The 21,704-nt window shown below is 45.1% G+C and overlaps 1 protein-coding gene across 1 annotated transcript in view; it reads left to right on the top strand.

Annotated features, from left to right (window-relative positions):
- The window catches only part of LOC140198776 (uncharacterized), a 113,221-nt gene that overhangs the window by 72,932 nt on the left and 18,585 nt on the right, over positions 1-21,704 (top strand). The window contains exons 39-40 of the mRNA XM_072259786.1: positions 5,759-5,814; positions 10,219-10,322. Of these exons, the coding sequence (XP_072115887.1) occupies positions 5,759-5,814; positions 10,219-10,322 (160 nt within the window). The remainder of the gene's footprint in view (positions 1-5,758; positions 5,815-10,218; positions 10,323-21,704) is intronic.

The following is a 21,704-nucleotide window of genomic DNA, read 5'->3' as shown; positions in this document are numbered from 1 at the left end:
AGCACAGTTGGAGGTGGCATTGACAGCATAGCGGTTAGTGTAATGCTTTACGGCACCTACGATCGGTGTTCAATTCCCATTGCTGTCTGTAAGGAGCTTGTATGTTTGACGTGGCACGGTAGCATAGCAGTTAACACAACACTTTACAGTACCAGCGACCCAGGCTCAGTTCCCACCGCAGTCCGTAAGGAGTTTGTACATTCTCACCATGACTTCGTGGGTTTCCTCCAGGTGCTCTGGTTTCCTCACACACATCCAGAGATGTACAGGTTAGTAGGTTAATTGGTCACATAGGCGTAATAGGGGAGCATGAGTTCATTGGGCTGAAGAGCCTGTTACCATTCTGTATCTCTCAATCAAACATCCACAGAGTCCGAGACGATGAAATGACATTCATTCATAATTCTATTTGAAGACCAATTAAAGATCAACACAATGGAAAGTTGAATCAGGTTGGCCTAATGTGTCCATAAATGATTGATAAAGCACTTATTTTTTAGGAGTTAGATGCACAAAATGCTATTTTATCTACAATATATCATGCTTAACATTTACAGGTGCAATTTTGCCAATCAGGCCAAGGACATCATAAAGTTCACTTCCATCCATTTATATTTGCATAAACTGGAGCTCAATGTTCCATGCTACAATCATTTTGAAAACATCTCATTAAAACAAGGGGCATGTTACATTAATGTACGTCATGTGTAACCCTCTCACTGGGGTCATATACAAACTTGGCTTGTCAGCCAGCTCTGCTAAGAGCCACGTGACCCAGCAGTGAGAAGGCCACCTTTCATAAACAATATCCGCTTAGTCTGTATGGTTTGGGGGGGGTTCAACGAAACCCGTCCAATTAAAGAAACATCGACTTGAGCAAATGCTGTGTAAATGCTGCCCATACAGAATTGTCAGTCGGCCAGAAATAACAGATGGTATACTGTATAAAATTAAAAAGAAAATATATTTACAAATTTCAGCTTTGTCGAACAGTTAGAAGGAAAAAGAAAATAAAAGGGCCCTTTACAGTTAAACAAGGTTCAATGTGCACAAGACCACTGAAGCTCACACTGGAGTTGTCTTTTTCTCACAGGCTGGACCCACGGTCTACGTGAAAGCACACACGACATTCTGAACTTCCCTCGATGTCTAATTTGAACAAACCGGCTCTTTCTGAGTAGTATTGGCCCTTCCTCCTTAGAACCTGTCATCTGCGCAAAGCCCTTCGCGCAATGGGGACTTTCCTTCCAATGGCATTCTGCGGCATCTTCCCTTCTGTCCTGTTCCGCAGCTCTTGCCAAGAGCTCCGAAACCAGACTACTGTCCTTCACAAAACTCTTCTCCACAATCCTGATCGGCTGATTCACATGCCCAAGTTGGACAACATGTGTCTTTATCTTAGCCGAAGCCAAAACACACTTTCCAGCATAGCAACACACATCAAAGTTGCTGGTGAACGCAGCAGGCCAGGCAGCATCTCTAGGAAGAGGTACAGTCGACGTTTTGGGCCAAGACCCTTCGTCAGGACTAGCTGAAGGAAGAGCTAGTAAGAGATTTGAAAGATCTTCCTAGAGATGCTGCCTGGCCTGCTGCATTCACCAGCAACTTTGATGGGTGTTGCTTGAATTTCCAGCATCTGCAGAATTCCTCGTGTTCCAGCATAGCACATTGCTTTGACAGAAAACTGCTAAAATATGCCACCTCACAGCATAGTAGTAGAAATGTTAACCAGGACATTACATTTGAACGGGCAGCTTCAAAACTCACTAGGCTGCTTTTGCAGTTTCCAATTTCTGCTGAGTTTGATGTACATTAGTAGGAAATATTTTCTTCAGCGTGTCTGTATTGAGATAGTCATTCAATGGATGTCTCATTAACAACACTATTGACAGCACCATAATACCAAAGTATTGTTATGACAATGACTTGGCATTCAAGGTGGCTTGGCATCTTTATTCCCAGGAGGTTCAACAACAAAGAGCCTCTTTTCAGAGAGCCTTTGAAGACATCGCAACCCATCAGAATTTTTCTGACAAACGTCAGAAGTATTGCCAGCACTGGGAGATTTAACTTCTGCCTGTTACGCCGCTGGTGTTTAGGGCAGCAGTGAAGGTCCTCCATCTCTGGTGGTGTTCAGGGCTTCCTTCATCACGTCAGTAGCTTCCTCTCCGCTTTCATTACTGTAGGTCATGCAAGTCTCAGGTGGAAACTCAGAAATACCGTCACACTCACATGTAGAAGAATTCTTCATTGCTGTTTCCGTAACAGTTTTGTTTTACAAGTCAGGGTTGTTTAGTCCTGAGCTGAACCTCCAAACTTAGAGAACTGGTTGACCACTCTTAGACTGGCTTTTACCCTTAGGCCTGATTGGCATGGGTGACCCAACCAAAAGCCAAAGCATAAAGCCCTGACTCCAGCCAGCATAGCTCCCCAGGTCATTGAAGCATGACAAACCATGACAAGTTTGTAGACCTCTTGGAGGGAGAGATTTAACATTTTCAGCAAAAGACATAGGAGTAGAATTAGGTCATTCAACACATTGAGTATGCTCTGCCACTCAATTATGATGATTCATTTTTTTCCTTCTCAACCCTATTCTTCTAACTTCTCCCTGTAAACTTTGACACCCTTACTAATCAAGAACATATCAACCTACACTTTATACCCAATGACTTGGCCTCAACAGCCAATTCAGGCAGTGAATTCCACAGATTCACCACTCTCTGGCTAATGAAATTCCTCCTCATTTCTGTTTAAAGGGGTGTCCTGTTATTCTAAGGATGTGCCCTCTGGTCCGAGACTCTCGTACTGTTGGAAACATTCTTCGCCATGGCCACTTTAATCAGACCTTTCAATGTTTGGTATATTTCAATGAGATTGCCCCCGAACCTCCTCATAAACTCCACTGAGTACAAGCCCAGAACTATCAAGCTCTTCTTGTATATAAACCCTTTCATCCCTGGGATCATTCTCATAAACTCATTCCGGACACTCTTCAACTTGAGCACACCCTTGCTTAGGTATGGGTCCCAAAACTACTTGCAAAATTCCATATATGGTCTGACCCACACCTTGAAAAACCTCAACATTATATCTATGTTTTTATATTCTAGTCCTCTTGAACTGAATGCTAACATTGCATTTGCCTTTTTTATTACCAACTCAACCTACAAGTTAACCTTTAGGGAATCCGGCGCTAGGAATCCCAAATACCTTTCCAACTCCAATTTCTGATTTTCTCACTGTTTAGAAAATAGCCTATGCCTTTCTCCCTTCTACCAAAGTGCACAACTTCTTGTACATTGCAACGGGACAATGGCTGGGAAGTGTCAGATGGAGTTCAACTCAGAGAAGTGTGAAGTGATTCACATTAGAAGGGTGAATTTGAAAGAAAAATACAGGGTTGATGGCATGATTTTTGGCAGCATGGAGGAACAGGGGGGATCTTGGGGTCCTTGTCCATTGATTCCTCAAGGTTGCTGCAAAAGGTGATAGAATTGTGAAGAAGGCGATGCTGTGTTGGTCTTCATTAGGAGATTGAGTTCAATTGCCGTGAGGTAATGTTGCAGCTCTATAAAACCCTGGTTAGACCACATTTTGAATGTTACACTCAGTTCTGGTGTAGAAGCTCCAGAGATGGTGCAGAGGAGATTAGAGTGCGTGTCTTATGAGGATAGGTTGACTGGGCTAGGGCTTTTCCCTTTGGAGCAGAGAAGGATGAGAGGCGACTTGATAGAGATGTAGAAGTATAGATTGAGTGGACAGCCAAAGACTTTTGACCAGGGCGGAAATGGCTAATACAAGGGGTATCTTTTTAAGATGATTGGAGGAATGTGTTGGGGTATGTCAGATGTAAGTTCTTTGCGAAGGAAATGGTGAGCGCGTGGAAGGCCCTGTCAGGGTTAGTGGTAGAGGCAGATACATTATGGCCATTTAAAAAACTCTTAGATAGGTACATGGATTTTAGAGAAATAGAGGGCTATTCAGGAGGGAAGGGTTAGATTGATCTTAGAGCAGGTTAAAAGGTCGGCATAGTGCAAGAGCCTATCCTGTGCTTTGGTGTTCTACGCACGTCCTGCAAAAGGGAAGGCTACAGTGGGATTGTTCCTGGTCAGCATCCACAACCTTCTCTCCCAGCTGAGGTCTGAAAGACACTTCTTTTAAGATCACCGAAAAATTATATTTCTCCAGTAGGAACGGAAAGAAAATACTAGTTGTGCCTGCATATTACATTAGGAATCAGAAAGAGAACCTAGATGATGTGAAAAGATCCCTTGAAATCTGTTTTGTAAGTCCACCTGCACTTGTTATAGCAGACAAATGCTTTAATCCTTTAAATGGCTTGTTACAACATTTCTGTCCTTCCTGATGAGTGTACCTCACTGAAAGGATGAGATCCAGGCATAAAATACGTTTTACTGCGAGGATCTCAATTTAGGATCTGTTGCGTGGTGCTGGTCATGTGACCTAGCCTTAAGAAGATGAATTTTGTGCGGCATTCTTTCCAGGATTCCAGGATTCTCATTACTGGAGGACTGTGCCACACAGACCTTTCTGGATGACTTTTGGATGGGTCTCGTTTCAGGGAGTAAACCACCCCAACATGGTTTTACATTATGGTTAGCTGTAGAGTTTTTCATTGCTTGCCTTCCATTTTGTTTCTTATTTACTTATTGAGATACTGTGAGGAATAGGCCCTTCTGGCCTTTCAAGCCACACAGCCCAGCAATCCCCAACTTAACCCTAGCCTAATCATGGCACAATTTGCAATGACCAGTTAACCTACCAACTGGTATGTCTTTGGACTGTGGGAGGAAACCAAAGCACCCAGAGGAAACCCACGTGGTCACGGGGAGAAGGTACAAACTCCTTACAGACAGTGGCAGGAATTCAACCCAAGTTGCTGGTACTGCAGACATCCCACCTCTCCCGGAAGTTCCGGGAGTCTCCCGCATATTGATAGCGGCTCCCTGATGCCCGGAAATTATATACAATTTCCCAGAAATCGATTTTTTGAGAGGGAGAGGAAGAGCGAGCATCCTGATTGGTCCCTCTTCGTGCTAAGTAGACCTATCAATTTTCTCTGTGGGTGGGCTTTACAATCAACCTCAAAAAGAATGATAGTGTTGCTCGCTGCACTATTTGCAACAGTGACTTTTCTATTGCCCATGGTGGGTTAGAATGTAAAAGACATGTTAACAGGTGTCATTCGTTCATTAGTGTAGCTAACGTTATTTAAACTAGCTGGCTAGCTGCTAAGGAGCTACTCTATTGATGTCCTACGTGATGAGGCCAAACTCCCTGTAGGCTTGCTTAAAGTTGTAATAGAATAAACATAATATAAAATAAGTACATATTTTAATGTCACATTTTCTGCATATACCGAACTAGGTTTACAGATTAGACAAAATCACTAAACAAAGTACTACATACACCCTTGGAGGTCGACCAGGGGTGGGGGGTGATATGGGGTTGCAGGGGACAGGGGTGCTACCTCCCTGAAAAGAGTTTTTGCAGGGTGGGATGTCTGGTACTGTAAAGCATTGTGCTAACCACTGTGCTATCGTGCAACCATGTTTGTTATTGTGCATAAACCATGGGCGGAATCCAGCTTCCAAGCAATATTTTTCCAAATGGTTCCTAATGTAAAGAAACTGAAGAAGGAGACAAAGAAATTTATTTTAATTAGAAAGAAAGTATTAGATTTTGGATTAAAAATATATTGAAAATTTATCAATTATTCTGAATTGTTTTACAGTTTAAGGAGTCATTGAAGGGATTTGGCTACAAATCAACTATAATATATGATGTAAGGTAATGAGAAAATTGAATTAAATGCTTCATATGTGATCTCTGAAGTTAGCATGATAAATGGTTTGAATCATACAATATTGTTCTGTGTTGTTAAACAAGAAAAACAGGAAGAGTTAATAAATAACTAATCAAAATAAGGTCAGTTATTAATTCAAAATGAAATATTGTGGACTTTGGAAGTCTTTATTAAGAACAGGAGGATACAGAAATAGAAGGAGGAAGGGACAGAGCCCCACAAAGTTGTTTATGTAGACTGTTCGTTGGGCCTTGACAGATGATGTACCTCAGGTTCATTTTCCGAACTCTCTATTGCCTGTGAGTCTCAACATCAGAAGAGATGGGATGGCTGTGATATTGTAACAGGAATGAAAAATAACCTTTGCTTATAAAATCAGGAGGTGGGATTGGAGTCCATTTGGGTGTTCATAAAAGAATGAAAAAAATGGAGGCAACCTTTTGCTGAGAGTTTTCCAATAATAGGCATCCGTTAGTCTCGTGAGACCTTGGATTTGTGCCTTGGAAGGTTTCTAGGGACACAGGCCTGGGCAAGGTTGTATGGAAGACTGGCAGTTCCGATGTTGTTCAAGGGAAGGGCCCTAGGGCCAAGACAGCTTGGCACCGGTGTCATCGCAGAGCAATGTGTGGTTAAGTGCCTTGCTCAAGGACACAACACGCTGCCTCAGCTGAAGCTCGAACTAGCGACCTTCAGATCACTAGACCAACGCCTTAACTGCATGGCCACATGCCAAGTTATCTACAGAAGATACAGAAGAGGTTTATAATCTAACAAAGAGATTTGTACAATTGTTTTAGGATCAAAGTTGAGAATTGGGATTATTTTAAATCCCACAAGGGTTGACTGAAAAATTGATAAAGAGGCAGAACCCAGTCTAAGAAATAGATATGCATAATGCCGCTGTACCATTGAGAGCATACTCACCAACTGCATCTCAGTGTGGTATGGCAGTTGTCCCATATCGGACCGCAAAGCACTCCAGTGGGTGGTGAAAACTCTCCATCGGATTATCGGCACCCAATTGCCCATCATTGAGGACATCTACCATAAACGCTGCCTGGGCAGGGTGAAAAGCATTATCAAGGATGCATCTCACCCTAACCATGGACTTTTTACTCTCCTCCCATCCGGTAGGCGCTACAGGAGCCTCCGCTCCCGCACCAGCAGGCACGGGAAGAGCTTCTTCCCTGAGGCTGTGACCCTGCTGAACCTCACATCACAGCGCCAAGCAGTATTGCACCCGTATTGTACTGTCTCCGTACTTTTATATTTGTGTGCTGTAGCACTTACTTTTTATTCACAGATATTTTGTAAATAACACTATTCTTTGCACTTCTGGTCAGATGCTAACTGCATTTCATTGGCTTTGTATCTGTACGGCACAATGACAATAAAGTTGAATCTAATCTAATCTAATAATAGTAGAAGAGAGAAAAAACTAAATTACAGTGTGTTTGTGTGTGTATATATATATACACACACTCTCATGTGTATATGGATATATGTATATGTATGTGTATATATATATATATGTTTAGATATATAATAGTTTAATTAAATAAGTAATGCAACAGATAGAAATAAAAAAGTGCGGTAGTGTTCCTGGGTTCAATGTCCATTCAGAAGTCAGATGGCGGAGGGGAGGAAGCTGTTTCTGAATCACAGAGTGTGTGTCTTCAGGCTCCTGTACCTCTTTCCTGGTGACAGCAATGAGAAAAGGGCATGTCCTGGGTGATGGATGCCAGTTTTTTGAGGCATCACTCTTTGAAGATGTCCTGGATGCTGGGGAGGCTAGTATCCATGATGGAGACCCCCCCCCCTACCCCGCCGTACCAAATGGTCTTACATGGGCCTTACGTCTGTGGTGGGGAAGCTATTAGAAAAGATTCTTAGAGATAGGATCTCTGGGCATTTAGAGATTCATGATCTGATCAGGGACAGTCAGCATGGCCTTGTGATGGGCAGATTGTGTCTAAGAAGCCTGATAGAGTTCTTTGAGGAGGTGACCAGGCATATAGATGAGGGTAGTGCAGTGGATGTGATCTATATGGATCTTAGTAAGGCATTTGACAAGGTGCCACGCGGTAGGCTTATTCAGAAAGTCAGAAGGCATGGGATCCAGGGAAGTTTGGCCAGGTGGATTCAGAATTGGCTTGCCTGCAGAAGGCAGAGGGTCATGGTGGAGGGAGTGCATTCAGATTGGAGGCTTGTGACTAGTGGTGTCCCACAAGGATCTGTTCTGGGACCTCTACTTTTCGTGATTTTTATTAACGACCTGGATGTGGGGGTAGAAGGGTGGGTTGGCAAGTTTGCAGATGACACAAAGGTTGGTGGTGTTGTAGATAGTGTAGAGGATTGTCGAAGATTGCAGAGAGACATTAATAGGATGCAGAAGTGGGCTGAGAAGTGGCAGATGGAGTTCAACCCAGAGAAGTGTGAGGTGGTACACTTTGGAAGGACAAACTCCAAGGCAGAGTACAAAGTAAATAGCAGGATACTTGGTAGTGTGAAGGAGCAGAGGAATCTGGGGGTACGTGTCCACAGATCACTGAAAGTTGCCTCACAGGTGAATAGGGTAGTTAAGAAAGCTTATGGGGTGTTAGCTTTCATAAGTCGAGGGACAGAGTTTAAGAGTCGCGATGTAATGATGCAGCTCTATAAAACTCTGGTTAGGCCACACTTGGAGTACTGTGTCCAGTTCTGGTCACCTCACTATAGGAAGGATGTGGAAGCATTGGAAAGGATACAGAGGAAATTTACCAGGATGCTGCCTGGTTTAGAGAGTATGCATTATGATCAGAGATTAAGGGAGCTAGGGCTTTACTCTTTGGAGAGAAGGAGGATGAGAGGAGACATGATAGAGGTGTACAAGATAATACGAGGAATAGATAGAGTGGATAGCCAGCACCTCTTCCCCAGGTCACCACTGCTCAATACAAGAGGACATGGCTTTAAGGTAAGGGGTGGGAAGTTCAAGGGGGATATCGGAGGAAGGTTTTTTACTCAGAGAGTGGTTGGTGCGTGGAATGCACTGCCTGAGTCAGTGGTGGAGGCAGATACACTAGTGAAGTTTAAGAGACTACTAGACAGGTATATGGAGGAATTTAAAGTGGGGGGTTATATGGGAGGCAGGGTTTGAGGGTCAGCACAACATTGTGAGCCAAAGGGCCTGTACTGTGCTGTACTATTCTATGTTCTATGTTCTATGAACGTTACCAGGACCCAGGGCCTGAGTTTAAGAGAGGGTTTAGGCATGCTGGGACTCAACTCCTTGGAGCATAGAAGACAGAAGTATAAACATCTAGAAGTATATACAATTATGAGGGACATAGAAAGGGTGAATGCACACAGTTTTTTTTCCTATGGAGAGCGAATCAGTTTAAGGTGAGAAAGGAGAAATTTAAATGGCATCTGAGTGGCAACTTCACACAGAGGGTGGTACAGAAATGGAAAGAGCTTCCAGGGGAAGTTATTGTGATACAAATAATAACATCTGAAAGACACTTGGATAGCAAATGGACAAGCTTAAATGGGAATCTTGGTTGGCATGGGCAAGTTGGGCTGAAGGGCCTGTTTTTTGTACTGAATACTTTACAATTCTATGGCTCTAAAGCAAACAGCCAGGAAATATAAAAACAAATTATCACAATGAAAATAAGATATATGAGAAGAAAAAGAGTAGCAGCAGTACACAACATAAGAACATAGCAAGTTGGAGCAAGAGCATTTGAGTGTGTCCTGGTATTCATTAAGTTCCAGCGTCATATACACCATCCCTTTAATATCCAGAATTCTTCATAATTCATCTCAGTAATAACTAATATTCAGTTTTAATTTCATATGATTAGCTGAAATTAAATTCCACAATTGTCATGTTGCACAGTGCCTGGGTTCCTCAGGAATGTTAAGAGATAAACGTACAAACACAAGCGATTCTGCAGATGCTGGAAATCCAAAGCAACATACACAAAATACTGGGGGAGCTCACCAGGTCAGGCAGCATCTATGGAAAAGAGTGAACAGTTGACATTTCAGACTGGGACCCTTCATCAAAACTGGCTGTCAAGCCACTCATGAACTGTGTGATGTGTTTGAGTAACACATATGTTTATCCAAGGGGAATTCATGATACCAGGAGATAATTGTGGGTCCATATAGGAACTGAATGTGCAATGTACCATAGAGAAAAATAATGGTAAATGGAATTGGCTGGAGGGTAAATCCCGAGACAATCAACAGGAGAGATAAAAAAAATGGATCATACTAGAAATGAAGCGGTTTATGATTCTTCAGTGGACTTTCTGATGAGCTATTTGACCCTGCAGCACTTACATTGTGTTGTTGTGCATTGTCATAGTGAGTTAAGTTATATGACTTTATAATTACAGGAAAGGGAGTGTCATCATGGATGTTACAAACACATTTGAACAAAATAGCAAGGTAAATGAATCAGACATTGAAAAGGCCATACAACAGAACTTCACATATTCAAGTAAGTGATATCATTTTGGACTTCTTCATTACTCAGTAATAAAATGGAATTTCCGGCACTGTATAATGAAGCAACTGTTTACATTTTCCACACCTCTTCCAATGAACACCCACATTGCATCATGGCCTTTGAATGGAAAATCCTGCAAAAGGTAGTGGATCCCGTTCAGTATATCATGGGCCAAACCCTCCCAACCATTGAACACACCTACATAAAACAGTGTCGTAGGAAAGCGGTATCTTTCATTAGAGATCCTCACCACCCCGAGCCATGCTCTCTTCTCACTGCTACCATCAAGTAGAAGGATCGAAACCCTCAGGACCCGCACCACCAGGTTCATAACAGTTTCTACCCCTCAACCATCAGGCTCTTGAACAAAAGGAGATAACTACACTGTGGTAAACCATGTATATATGTTGTAACTCGGTTACCTGTCTGGACACACCCCTCTGCTGACTGCCCCTGTGGCTCCTCCCACAGAGTCCTGTATAAAGGTGTTCACCTTGCCCCTCCCCCTCAGTCCGGGGGCAGACACTCACTGTGGAGGTCGTATTGTACAGCAAATAAAAGCCTTTCAGTATTTTACCAAACCTCAGTCTTTCGGAGTAATTGAAGGTGCTTCAATTTTATTCGCTGTATGTTTTAAAACATGGAACAGTCCCTGAGACCAGAAAAATTAGACCTCAATCCGCAAACACCTGAAGCTGGAAACGCTTTCGAACTCTGGCTGGCCTGTTTCGAAGCGTATCTAGAGGAGATTAAAGCGACCGACCCCGTAGCGAAGCGCAGAGTTCTACTCTCCAGGGTCAGTCCACGGGTTTATTCGCTGATCAGAGAACAGCCGAACTACAATGGCGCGATGAACGCACTCAAAAGACAATACCTGAGGCCGATAAACAGCGTCTATGCTCGGCATCGCTTAGCGACACGGCAACGACGGTCCGGGGAATCGAGTGCTGAGTTTGTCCGGGCCCTACAGACACTCGTGCGGGCCTGCAATTGCCAGGAGCTGACGGCGGTGCAGCATGCAGAACTCCTAGTGAGAGACGCCTTCGTCACGGGGACCAGGTCACTGTACGTGCGCCAGCGGCTGCTGGAAAAAGCCGATCTTACCCTAAGTTCGGCAATGGAGCTGGCTGATACATTGGAGGCCATTCTGCATAACTCCGAGGCTATCCAGGCACGCGATCCCCCGATGGCCTTGTGGGCGCCGCAGACCCCGCAACCACACCGGCGAATCCACCTCGGCTGCAGCCAGTCGTGAGTCCGCGAAGTGCTACTTCTGCAGACTGGAGAAGCACCCCCGGAAACGCTGCCCGGCCCGACAAGCTACCTGCTCCAGCTGCGGAAAGAAGGGCCACTTCACCAAGGTCTGTAAGTCAAAACTGCGAGCGGGATCAAGCAGCGCCGTGTGTGAGACGTGGGGGTCGCCATCTTCCCTGCACACTGCCACCACGTGCGAGACATGGGGGCCGCCATCTTCCCTGCCGTCATCTTTCCTGCACACTGCCACCACGTGCGAGACGTGGGGGTCACCATCTTGCCTGCCGCCATCTTCCCTGCACGCCGCCACCACGTGCGAGACATGGGGGCGGCCATCTTGGTCGGCGCCACCTCCCACCGCCTACGACCAATGGGTGCTCATGGGGCACCCCACCACGCTGGACCAAGACAGTGACCCCACCCTGGCTTCCGTGACCCTCGACCAAAGCGCTCCCCACCAGCTCTCAAGGTCAATGATGGACATCCTGGTGGAGGGGCACAGGACAAGCTGCCTGTTTGACACAGGCAGCACGGAGAGCTTTATTCACCCGGACACGGTGCAGCATTGTGGACTCATGATACAGCCGGTAAGTCGGAGGGTCACCATGGCCTCCAGGTCGCATACAACAGACATCGGGGGGGGGGTGCGGGTTTGTGTAGTGACACTAGTGGTGCAGGGCACAGAATATCGGGACTTTACGTTCCTGGTCTTGCCTCAACTGTGTGCTCCTGTGCTGTTGGGGTTGGACTTCCAGAGCCACCTGAAAAGCGTGACAATGAAGTATGATGGGCCTCTCCGGCCAATTACTGTCATAAATCCCTTGTTTTGTAGAGATATGTCACATACCCCGCTACTGACCACACACACACACCGACCCGCGCATCTCACCCAACATCATGCCAACTGCCACACAACCGACCACCACTTGCGGCCTCTCCACCCTCAGGATCCCTCCCCCACCGCTGTTTGCCAACCTGACCCCCGACTGTAAACCTGTGGCAACTAAAAGCAGGAGGTACAGCGTGGGGGACAGAGCTTTCATTAAGTCGGAGGTGCAGCGGCTGCTCAGGGAGGGGGTCATTGAGGCAAGCACAAGTCCTTGGAGGGCGCAGGTGGTGGTTGTTCAGAACGGGGAGAAGAATAGGATGGTCGTGGACTATAGCCAGACCATCAATAGGTTCACGCAGCTCGACGCGTACCCTCTACCCCGCATCGCGGATATGGTCAATCAGATAGCACAGTACAAGGTGTACTCGACCATAGACCTAAAATCCGCTTACCATCAGCTCCCCATCCGCCGGGAGGACCGTCCTTACACCGCCTTCAGGCGGACGGCAGGCTTTATCAATCCTGTGCGTCCCCTTCGGTGTCACGAATGGTGTATCTGTCTTCCCGAGGGCAATGGACCGGATGGTGGACCAGTGCCAACTGAAGGCCACGTTCCCATATCTGGATAACATCACCATCTGTGGTCACGACCAGCAGGATCACGACAACAACCTCCAAAAATTTCTCCAAGCGGCCAAATCTTTCAACCTCACCTGTAACAAGGACAAGTGTGTATTTGGGACCACCCGACTTGCTATCCTTGGGTGTGTCATGGAGAATGGAGTCATTGGCCCTGACTCCGACCGTATGTGCCCTTTGTTGGAACTCCCTCTTCCCAATACCCTCAGAGCCCTCAAAAGGTGCCTGGGCTTCTTTTCATATTACGCCCAATGGGTCTCTAACTATGCAGACAAGGCCCGCCCCCTGGTCAAGTCCACCACATTCCCCTTCTCTGCCGAGGCCCACGCGGCCTTCAACCGCATAAAAGGGGACATTGCCAAAGCAGCAATGCATGCGGTGGATGAGGCCATTCCCTTCCAATAGAGAGTGACGCCTCCGACTTTGCGCTGGCTGCTACCCTCAACCAGGCAGGAAGACCAGTGGCGTTCTTCTCCTGTACCCTTCAAGGCCCTGAAATTCGGCACTCTGCGGTAGAGAAAGAGGCCTAGGCCATAGTGAAAGCTATAGGGCACTGGAGGCACTATCCTGCCGGCAAAACGTTCACCCTGCTAACTGACCAGCGCTCAGTCGCATTCATGTTTAATAATCAGCAGCGGAGCAAAATCAAAAATGATAAAATTCTGAGGTGGAGAATCGAAATCTCCACCTACGACTATGACATCATGTACAGGCCTGGGAAGCTCAACGAGCCCTCCGATGCCCTATCCCAGGGAACATGCGCCAGCGTGCCCATAGGCCGGCTATACGCCCTACATGTAGACCTTTGCCACCCGGGAGTCACCCGGCTTTTCCACTTCATGAAAGCCCGGAACCTGCCTTACTCCCTTGAGGAGATCAGAATGATGACCAGGGACTGCCAAGTCTGCGCAGAGTGCAAACCGCACTTCTACCGACCCGAAAAGGCACCACTCATCAAGGCCACCTGCCCCTTTGAGCGACTGAGTGTTGACTATAAGGGCCCCCTTCCCTCCATCGACCGCAACGTGTACTTTCTTAACGTAATTGACGAGTACTCGCGGTTCCCCTTCGCCATTCCCTGCCCCGACACCACTACCACGTCAGTTATAAAAGCCCTGCGCAAGCTCTTCACTCTGTTCGGATACCCATGCTATATCCACAGTGACAGAGGATCCTCGTTTATGAGTGACGAGCTGCGCTGATATCTACTGGCTAGGGGAATTGAACTAGTAGGACCACGAGCTATAATCCCCGGGGGAATGGACAGGTAGAGAAGGAGAATGGCACAGTGTGGAAAGCCACACTCTTAACCCTCAGGTCAAAGGGACTGCCGGTCTCCCGCTGGCAGGAGGTCCTTCCCGAGGCACTCCACTCCATCCGCTCCCTGTTATGCACAGCCACCAATGCCACCCCTCATGAGTGGCTCTTTTCTTTTCCCAGAAAGTCAACCACTGGGACCACCCTACCATCTTGGCTGATGTCCCCGGGGCCAGTGCTGCTCCGGAAACATGCGAGGAGTGATAAATACTCCCCGATAGTCGAGAGGGTTCACTTACTTCATGCGAACCCCCAGTATGCCTACGTGGTTTTACCTGATGGGCGGGAGGACACGGTCTCCATCCGTGACCTGGCGCCCGCAGGAGCTCCGGGCCCCTACCCTGAACACTCCGTGGTGACTATTGACCCTGTACCCACCAATGTATGTACCTACGAGACACCGTGCACCCCAAACCCTATACAGACACCACACGACACTCCCATACCGGGCGCGACGCACACGCACGAGGGATTACCGACGCCTAACGTGCTGGCACCTGAAGTCAGGCTGGAGCCAGAACAACCGCCATCGCTGGTGCTACGTAGATCACAGCGACGGACTCGACTGCCTGATAGACTTAACCTGTAAATATACTTCTTGTAAATATTGTCAGTCACTTCACCCCGCGGGACTCTTTTTAAAAAAAGGAGGGGTGAATGTGGTAAACCATGTATATATGTTGTAACTCGGTTACCTGTCTGGACACACCCCTCTGCTGACTGCCCCTGTGGCTCCTCCCACAGAGTCCTGTATAAAGGTGTTCACCTTGCCCCTCCCCCTCAGTCCGGGGCAGACACTCACTGTGGAGGTCGTATTGTACAGCGAATAAAAGCCTTTCAGTATTTTACCCAACCTCAGTCTTTTCAAGTAATTGAAGGTGCTTCATACACTCACTTGCCCACCCATTGAGATGTTCTCACAACGAATGATCTCACTTTATATCTCTTTATCTCATTATATCATGTTGTCGTTATTTAATGTTATTAATTTATATTTGCATTTGCACTGTTTGTCGTCTTCTGCTCTCCCGGTTTGTCTTTCATTGATCCTGTTTAGTTACTGTTCTGTAGATATGCTGAGTATGTCCACAGGAAAGTGAATCTTAGGGTAGTATGTGGTGACATACTGTATTGTACTCTGATAATAAAATTTACTTTGAACTTTGAACTTTATGGAAATGAAAGTCAAACATCTACTAGTGCCGGAAATTTGAAAAACAGCAGAGTATACTGAAAACTGCCAGCAGGCCAGGCAGCATCGCACTAAGAAGCAAAATACATGAAACTGCCTCCTCAGCCTAATGTGTTGTGACAATTATCTACATGAATCCCAGTTCCCTTCTGACATTCACCTCGGTTAACCCCCTGAGCAATCCCCCTGACTGATCTGCTCAACACAACTTAAGTAGCCATTCAGCATAACTTTGGCATGCTGAAGGAAACAGGATCACCCTGGTCACAGGGAGAACAAACAGATTCCACATAGACAGAACTCAATGTGAGACTGCTGCACAAACTGCTTTACCACAGTGTTCACTGAGAGCTTTAACCTCTGGTTTCGGCAGTCTGAGGCACCCAACTGCTTCAAGCAGGCTTCAGTTTTACCAGTGCCTAAGAAGAATGTGGAAAACTGCCTCAATGACTATCGTCCAGTAGAAATTACATCCACTGTGATGAAGTGCTTATATGGCTTGGTGATGAAACATATATCCTGCTGGAGGCATGACTTGGATCTGCTCCAATTTGCCTCCCATCACAAAAGGCCAACAGCAGACACCAATTCATTGGTTCTTCATTCAACCCTGGAACATCAGGACAGCTAAGGTGCATATATGTGGCCAACCCCTGAAAAACAGGTATATCATTTTGGATACTGTTGAGAGGGGAGAGGTTAACCTTACAGAGGAAAGTCACAGCAGTTGGGTCTCTGGCACTGAGCCTGGCTTTGTGACTTACAAGGGAAGAGGGGAGAAGAGGCATGCTGTGGTGATACAGCGTTACTCTGGGGTAAAGATGCAAAACACAATACCAACTGTCACACACAGCACAAAGCACACAGAAGCGAGCAAGCAGAAATGATATCACAATCATGCAATAAAGGAGTCCAAAACTCTTGATGTCGAACACTGGGGGAAGGCATGACTCTGAATTCAGCTTGAATGCTGAGCCACACCGCCCCTCGTTAAATCATTGAAGGAAGAGAAAGATTGGCCATAGCTGAAAGAATTAGGTATACGTGAAAGATGAAAGGTGGAAGTTTAGCAGTTAGCAACCAAATCATTTGCACAAGTTTTACAAATAATGGCTGGAATGGGAAATTTAAAATGAGAGCAGGAAAAGAATTTGCCCTGAAAAAATGAGTTTTGATGAAAGGTGAAAAGTCTAAGGGGAATGTGAGGGGAAACGTCTTAACTCAGAGGGTGGTGAGAGTGTGGAACAAGCTACCAGTATAAGTGGTGCATGCGAGCTCAATTTCAACGTTTTAAGATTGGTTTGGATTGGTACGTGGATGGTAGGGGTGTGGAGGGTTATGGTCCCAATGCAGGTCGTTGGGAGTAAGCAGTTTAAATGGATTTGGCATGGGCTGGAATGGCTAAAGGGCCAGTTTCTGTGTTGTACTTTCCTATGACTCAATGACCCAAAACATATGATGATTTGTCAGAAAACTGATGACTTTAAAAAGATTTAAACATATGCTTAAGAGCAAAATTAGGAAGGCAAATAGAGGGAATGAGATGCTTCTGGAAGGTAAGTTTAAAGAATATCCCAAGAACTTATATAGCTATATAAAGAGCAAAAGTGTGGCTGTAGAGAATGTAGTTCCCTTACAGATCAGAAGTGATGCCTATGTGTTGAGCCATAAGAAATGAGTAGGATTTTAATGAATATTTCTCCAAAATATTTGCTCAGGAGAAAATTCCCTCATTGCTTGATTTAATAAGGGAAACCAATGGTGGTGCTTTGAAGGAAATTCATATTACCAGGGAGGAGGTATTTGCAGCCTTATAGCACATCAGATGGATATATCCCCAGGGCCAGACCAAATGCATTCTTGGACTTTGTAAGAGACTGGAGAAGAAATTGCTGGGTCCTTTATGGAGATATTTGCTTCACTGTTAGCCACTAATAAAGTTCCTAAATTCTGGAAGGTGGCTGGTGTTGTTATATCAGTCAGCCTGATATTATTCATGGGGAAGATGATGGAGGGGAATCCTGAGGGACAGGATTGGCCAGCATTTGGATAAACAGAATCTAATAAGGAGGGACCAGCATGTCTTCGTGTGCAGAGAGTTTGGCTTGACCAAATTTTATGAGTTTTTTTGAATAGTTAACAAATAAGGTTAACTATAAATAATTTGGATACCAATGTGCAAAGCCTAATCAGCATATTTGTGGATGATATAAACTTAGGAGGTGTTGTTAATGGTGAAGAAGGTTATTATAGATCACAGCAGGGTGAGGAGGGTGGTCTTGATCAGTTAGAAAACTGGGCCAGGGAGTGGAAAATGGAATTCAATGCAGATAAGTCTGAGGTGATGCATTTTGGGAAGTCAGACAAGTTGTTCGGGAAATTCAATTACATAGAAACATAGAAAACCTACAGCACAATACAGACCCTTCGGCCAACAATGCTGTGCTGAACATTTGCTTACCTGGGAAATTACCTAGGGTTACCCATAGCCCTCTATTTTTCTGAGCTCCATATACCTGTCCAGGAGTCTCTTAAAAGACCCTATCGTATCTGCCTCCACCACCGTCACCGGCAGCCCATTCCACACACTCACCACTTTATGCGTAAAAAAACTTACCCCTGATATCTCCTCTGTACCTGGTTCGAAGCACCTTAAAACTCTGCCCTCTCATGCTAGCCATTTCAACCCTGGGGAAAAGCCTCTGACTATCCACACGATGAATGCCTCTCATCATCTTATACACCTCTATCAGGTCACCTGTCACTCCAAGGAGAAAAGGTCGAGTTCACTCAACCTATTCTCATAAGGCATGCTCCCCAATCCAGGCAACATCCTTGTAAATCTCCTCTGCACTCTTTCTATGGTTTTTACATCTTTCCTGTAGTGAGGTGACCAGAACTGAGCACAGTACTCCAAATGGGGTCTGACCAGGGTCCTATATAGCTGTAACATTACCTCTCGGCTACTAAACTCAATCCCATTATTGATGAAGGCCAATACACCGTATGCCTTCTTAACCACAGAGTCAACCTGCGCAGCTGCTTTGAGTGTCCTATGGAATGAACCCCAAGATCCCTCTGATCCTCCACACTGCCAAGAGTCTTATCATTAGTACTGTATTCTGCCATCATTTTTGACCTACCAAAATGAACCACCTCACACTTATCTGGGTTGAACTCCATCTGCCACTTCTCAGCCCATTTTTGCATCCTATCAATGTCCCACTGTAACCTCTGACAGCCCTCCACACTATCCACAACACCTTCAATATTTGTGTCATCAGCAAATTTACTAACCCATCCTTCCACTTCTTCATCCAGGTTATTTATAAAAATCACGAAGAGTAGGGGTCCTAGAATAGATCCCTGAGGCACACCACTGGTGACCAACCTCCATGCAGAATATGACCTGTCCACAACCACTCTTTGCCTTCTGTGGACAAGCCAGTTCTGGATCCACAAAGCAATGTCCCCTTGGATCCCATGCCTCCTTACTTTCTCAATAAGCCTTGCATGGGGTACCTTGTCAAATGCCTTGCTGAAATCCATATACACTACATCTACTGCTCTACCATCATCAATGTGTTTATTCACATCCTGAAAAAATTTAATCAGGCTCATAAGGCATGATCTGCCTTTCACAAAGCCATGAAGACTATTCCTAATCATATCATGCCTCTCCAAATGTTCATAAATCCTGCCTCTCAGGATCTTTTCCGTCAACTTCCCAACCACTGAAGTAAGTCTCACTGGTCTGTAAATTCCTGGACTTTCTCTACTCCCTTTCTTGAATAATGGAACAACATCCAGAACCCTCCAATCCTCCAGAACCTCTCCTGTCCCTATTGATGACGCAAAGATCATCACCAGAGGCTCAGCAATCTCCTCCCTTGCCTCACACAGTAGCCTGGGGTACATCTTGTCTGGTCCTGGTGACGTATCCAACTTGCTGCTTTCCAAAAGCTCCAGCACATCCTCTTCTTAATATCTACATGCTCAAGCTTTTCACTCCACTGTAGGTCATCCCTACAATTGTCAACATCCTTTTCCGTAGTGAATACTGAAGCAAAGTACTCATTAAGTACCTCTGCAATCTCCTCTGGTTCCATACACACTTTTCCACTGTCACACTTGATTGGTCCTATTCTCTCATGTCTTATCCTCTTGCTCTTAACATACTTGTAGAATGCCTTGGGGTTTTCCTTAATCCTGTCTGCCAAGGCCTTCTCATGACCCCTTTTGGCTCTCCTAATTTCATTCTTGAGCTTCCTTCTGCTAGCTTTATACACTTCTAGCTCTCTATCATTACCTAGCTTTTTGAATCTTTCATAAGCTCTTCTTTTCTTCTTGACTACTACTTTTTATACTTTTATACTTTATTGTCACCAAACAATTGATACTAGAACGTACAATCATCACAGCGATATTTGATTCTGCGCTTCCTGCTCCCCAGATTACAGATATTAAATATTTAAAACAGTAAAAATAGTAAAAATTAGTTAAATATTAAGAATTTAAATTATAAATCATAAATAGAAAATAGAAAAATAGAAAGTAAGGTAGTGCAAAGAAACCGAGAGGCAGGTCTGGATATTTGGAGGGATCCGGGTCAGGATCCATTCAGCAGTCTTATCACAGTTGGAAAGAAGCTGTTCCCAAATCTGGCTGTACGAGTCTTCAAGCTCCTGAGCCTTCTCCCAGAGGGAAGAGGGACAAAAAGTGTGTTGCCTGGGTGGGTCATGTCCTTGATTATCCTGGCAGCACTGCTCCAACAGCGTACGGTGTAAAGTGATTAGATTTACAACAGCCTTTGTACACCACGGTTCCTGTACCCTACCATCCTTTCCCTGTCTCATTGGAACATATCTATGTAGAACTCCATGCAAATATTCCCTGAACATTTGCCACATTTCTTCCATACATTTCCCTGAGAACATCTGTTTCCAATTTATGCTGCTAAATTCCTGCCTGATAGCCTCATAATTCTCCTTACTCCATTTAAACGCTTTCCTAACTTGTCTGTTCCTATCTTTCTCCAATGCTATGGTACATTGATTGCAAGTAAATTAGACACGAGCGAGCCTTATTCATGATATTGTGGGGAGTGGAACCGCTAACAGTGGGTTTCGAACTCCAAATAATACACAGAGCTCAGCTCCTTTTGTACATGTACAAATCAATTGCAAAAGCAAAGTCTGTTCGATTAACCTTGTGAATTACAAAAGATAAACTAGCTTCATATGCAGTTCTCGTTAGTCCTGACGAAGGGTCTCAGCCCGAAACATCGACTGTACCTCTTCCTAGAGATGCTGCCTGGCCTGCTGCGTTCACCAGCAACTTTGATGTGTGTTGCTATATCTTTCGCAACCTAAGCTGCAAACTGGTCTCCATATAGGAAAGCCAATATTAACCCTTTGTCTATCAAAATCTTTAACTTACAATATTTTCTTCCACAGATGTGTAAGACTTCTACTATGAATGGTTGGGCATTAGGGAGTGTAACACAACAGAGAGATCTAGGAGTACAAGTGCATAGACTGCAAAAATCAGTATCACAGGTCAACAAGGCAGTGAAAAAGGTGTTTAGCACATGTGTTGGGCCTTAATCTGTGCTGTAGTTCTCCCTGACTCTCTGATTTCTTGTTAAGAGCAACCACTCCAGAAAGCCTGACCTTTGAATCTTCCATAAATCTAAATGGAAGAGATGATCTTGCATTATTGGTATGAGCTAATTTTATTTCTCTTCTGGTGTACTTAGCTCCTATTAAATTCAAATTGGTGATTTATTATGAAGAAAGCAGTGTTAATCTAAACATGTGAGAGTGGGAAAAGCTTTGCTGGTAATAGATACTCTAGAACAGGGATTCCCAACCTGGTATAGGGGTATGTATGAGGAAAGACTGGATAAACAGATTCTTTGTTTAATGATATTGATCCATGACATGAAAAAGTTGGGGAACTCCTGCTCTAGAACTTTGAAACAAAGAGCTTAGGAGCAAATGTGGGACTATTCAGCCCTTTCAATCTGTTCAGACAACCAAAGAATTGTGGCCAATCCTCTGACTTAGCCACCTCCTTTGTATTTAGAAATCTATCATCCTCCTTCTGAAGAGTATTTGACAACTTAACTTCCATAGCTTCC

The sequence above is a fragment of the Mobula birostris genome, chromosome 6 (genome assembly GCF_030028105.1).
Source record: "Mobula birostris isolate sMobBir1 chromosome 6, sMobBir1.hap1, whole genome shotgun sequence".
Taxonomy (NCBI): domain Eukaryota; kingdom Metazoa; phylum Chordata; class Chondrichthyes; order Myliobatiformes; family Myliobatidae; genus Mobula; species Mobula birostris.
Note: the sequence above shows the minus strand (reverse complement) of the source record. Positions and strands in the feature narration are given on the sequence as shown.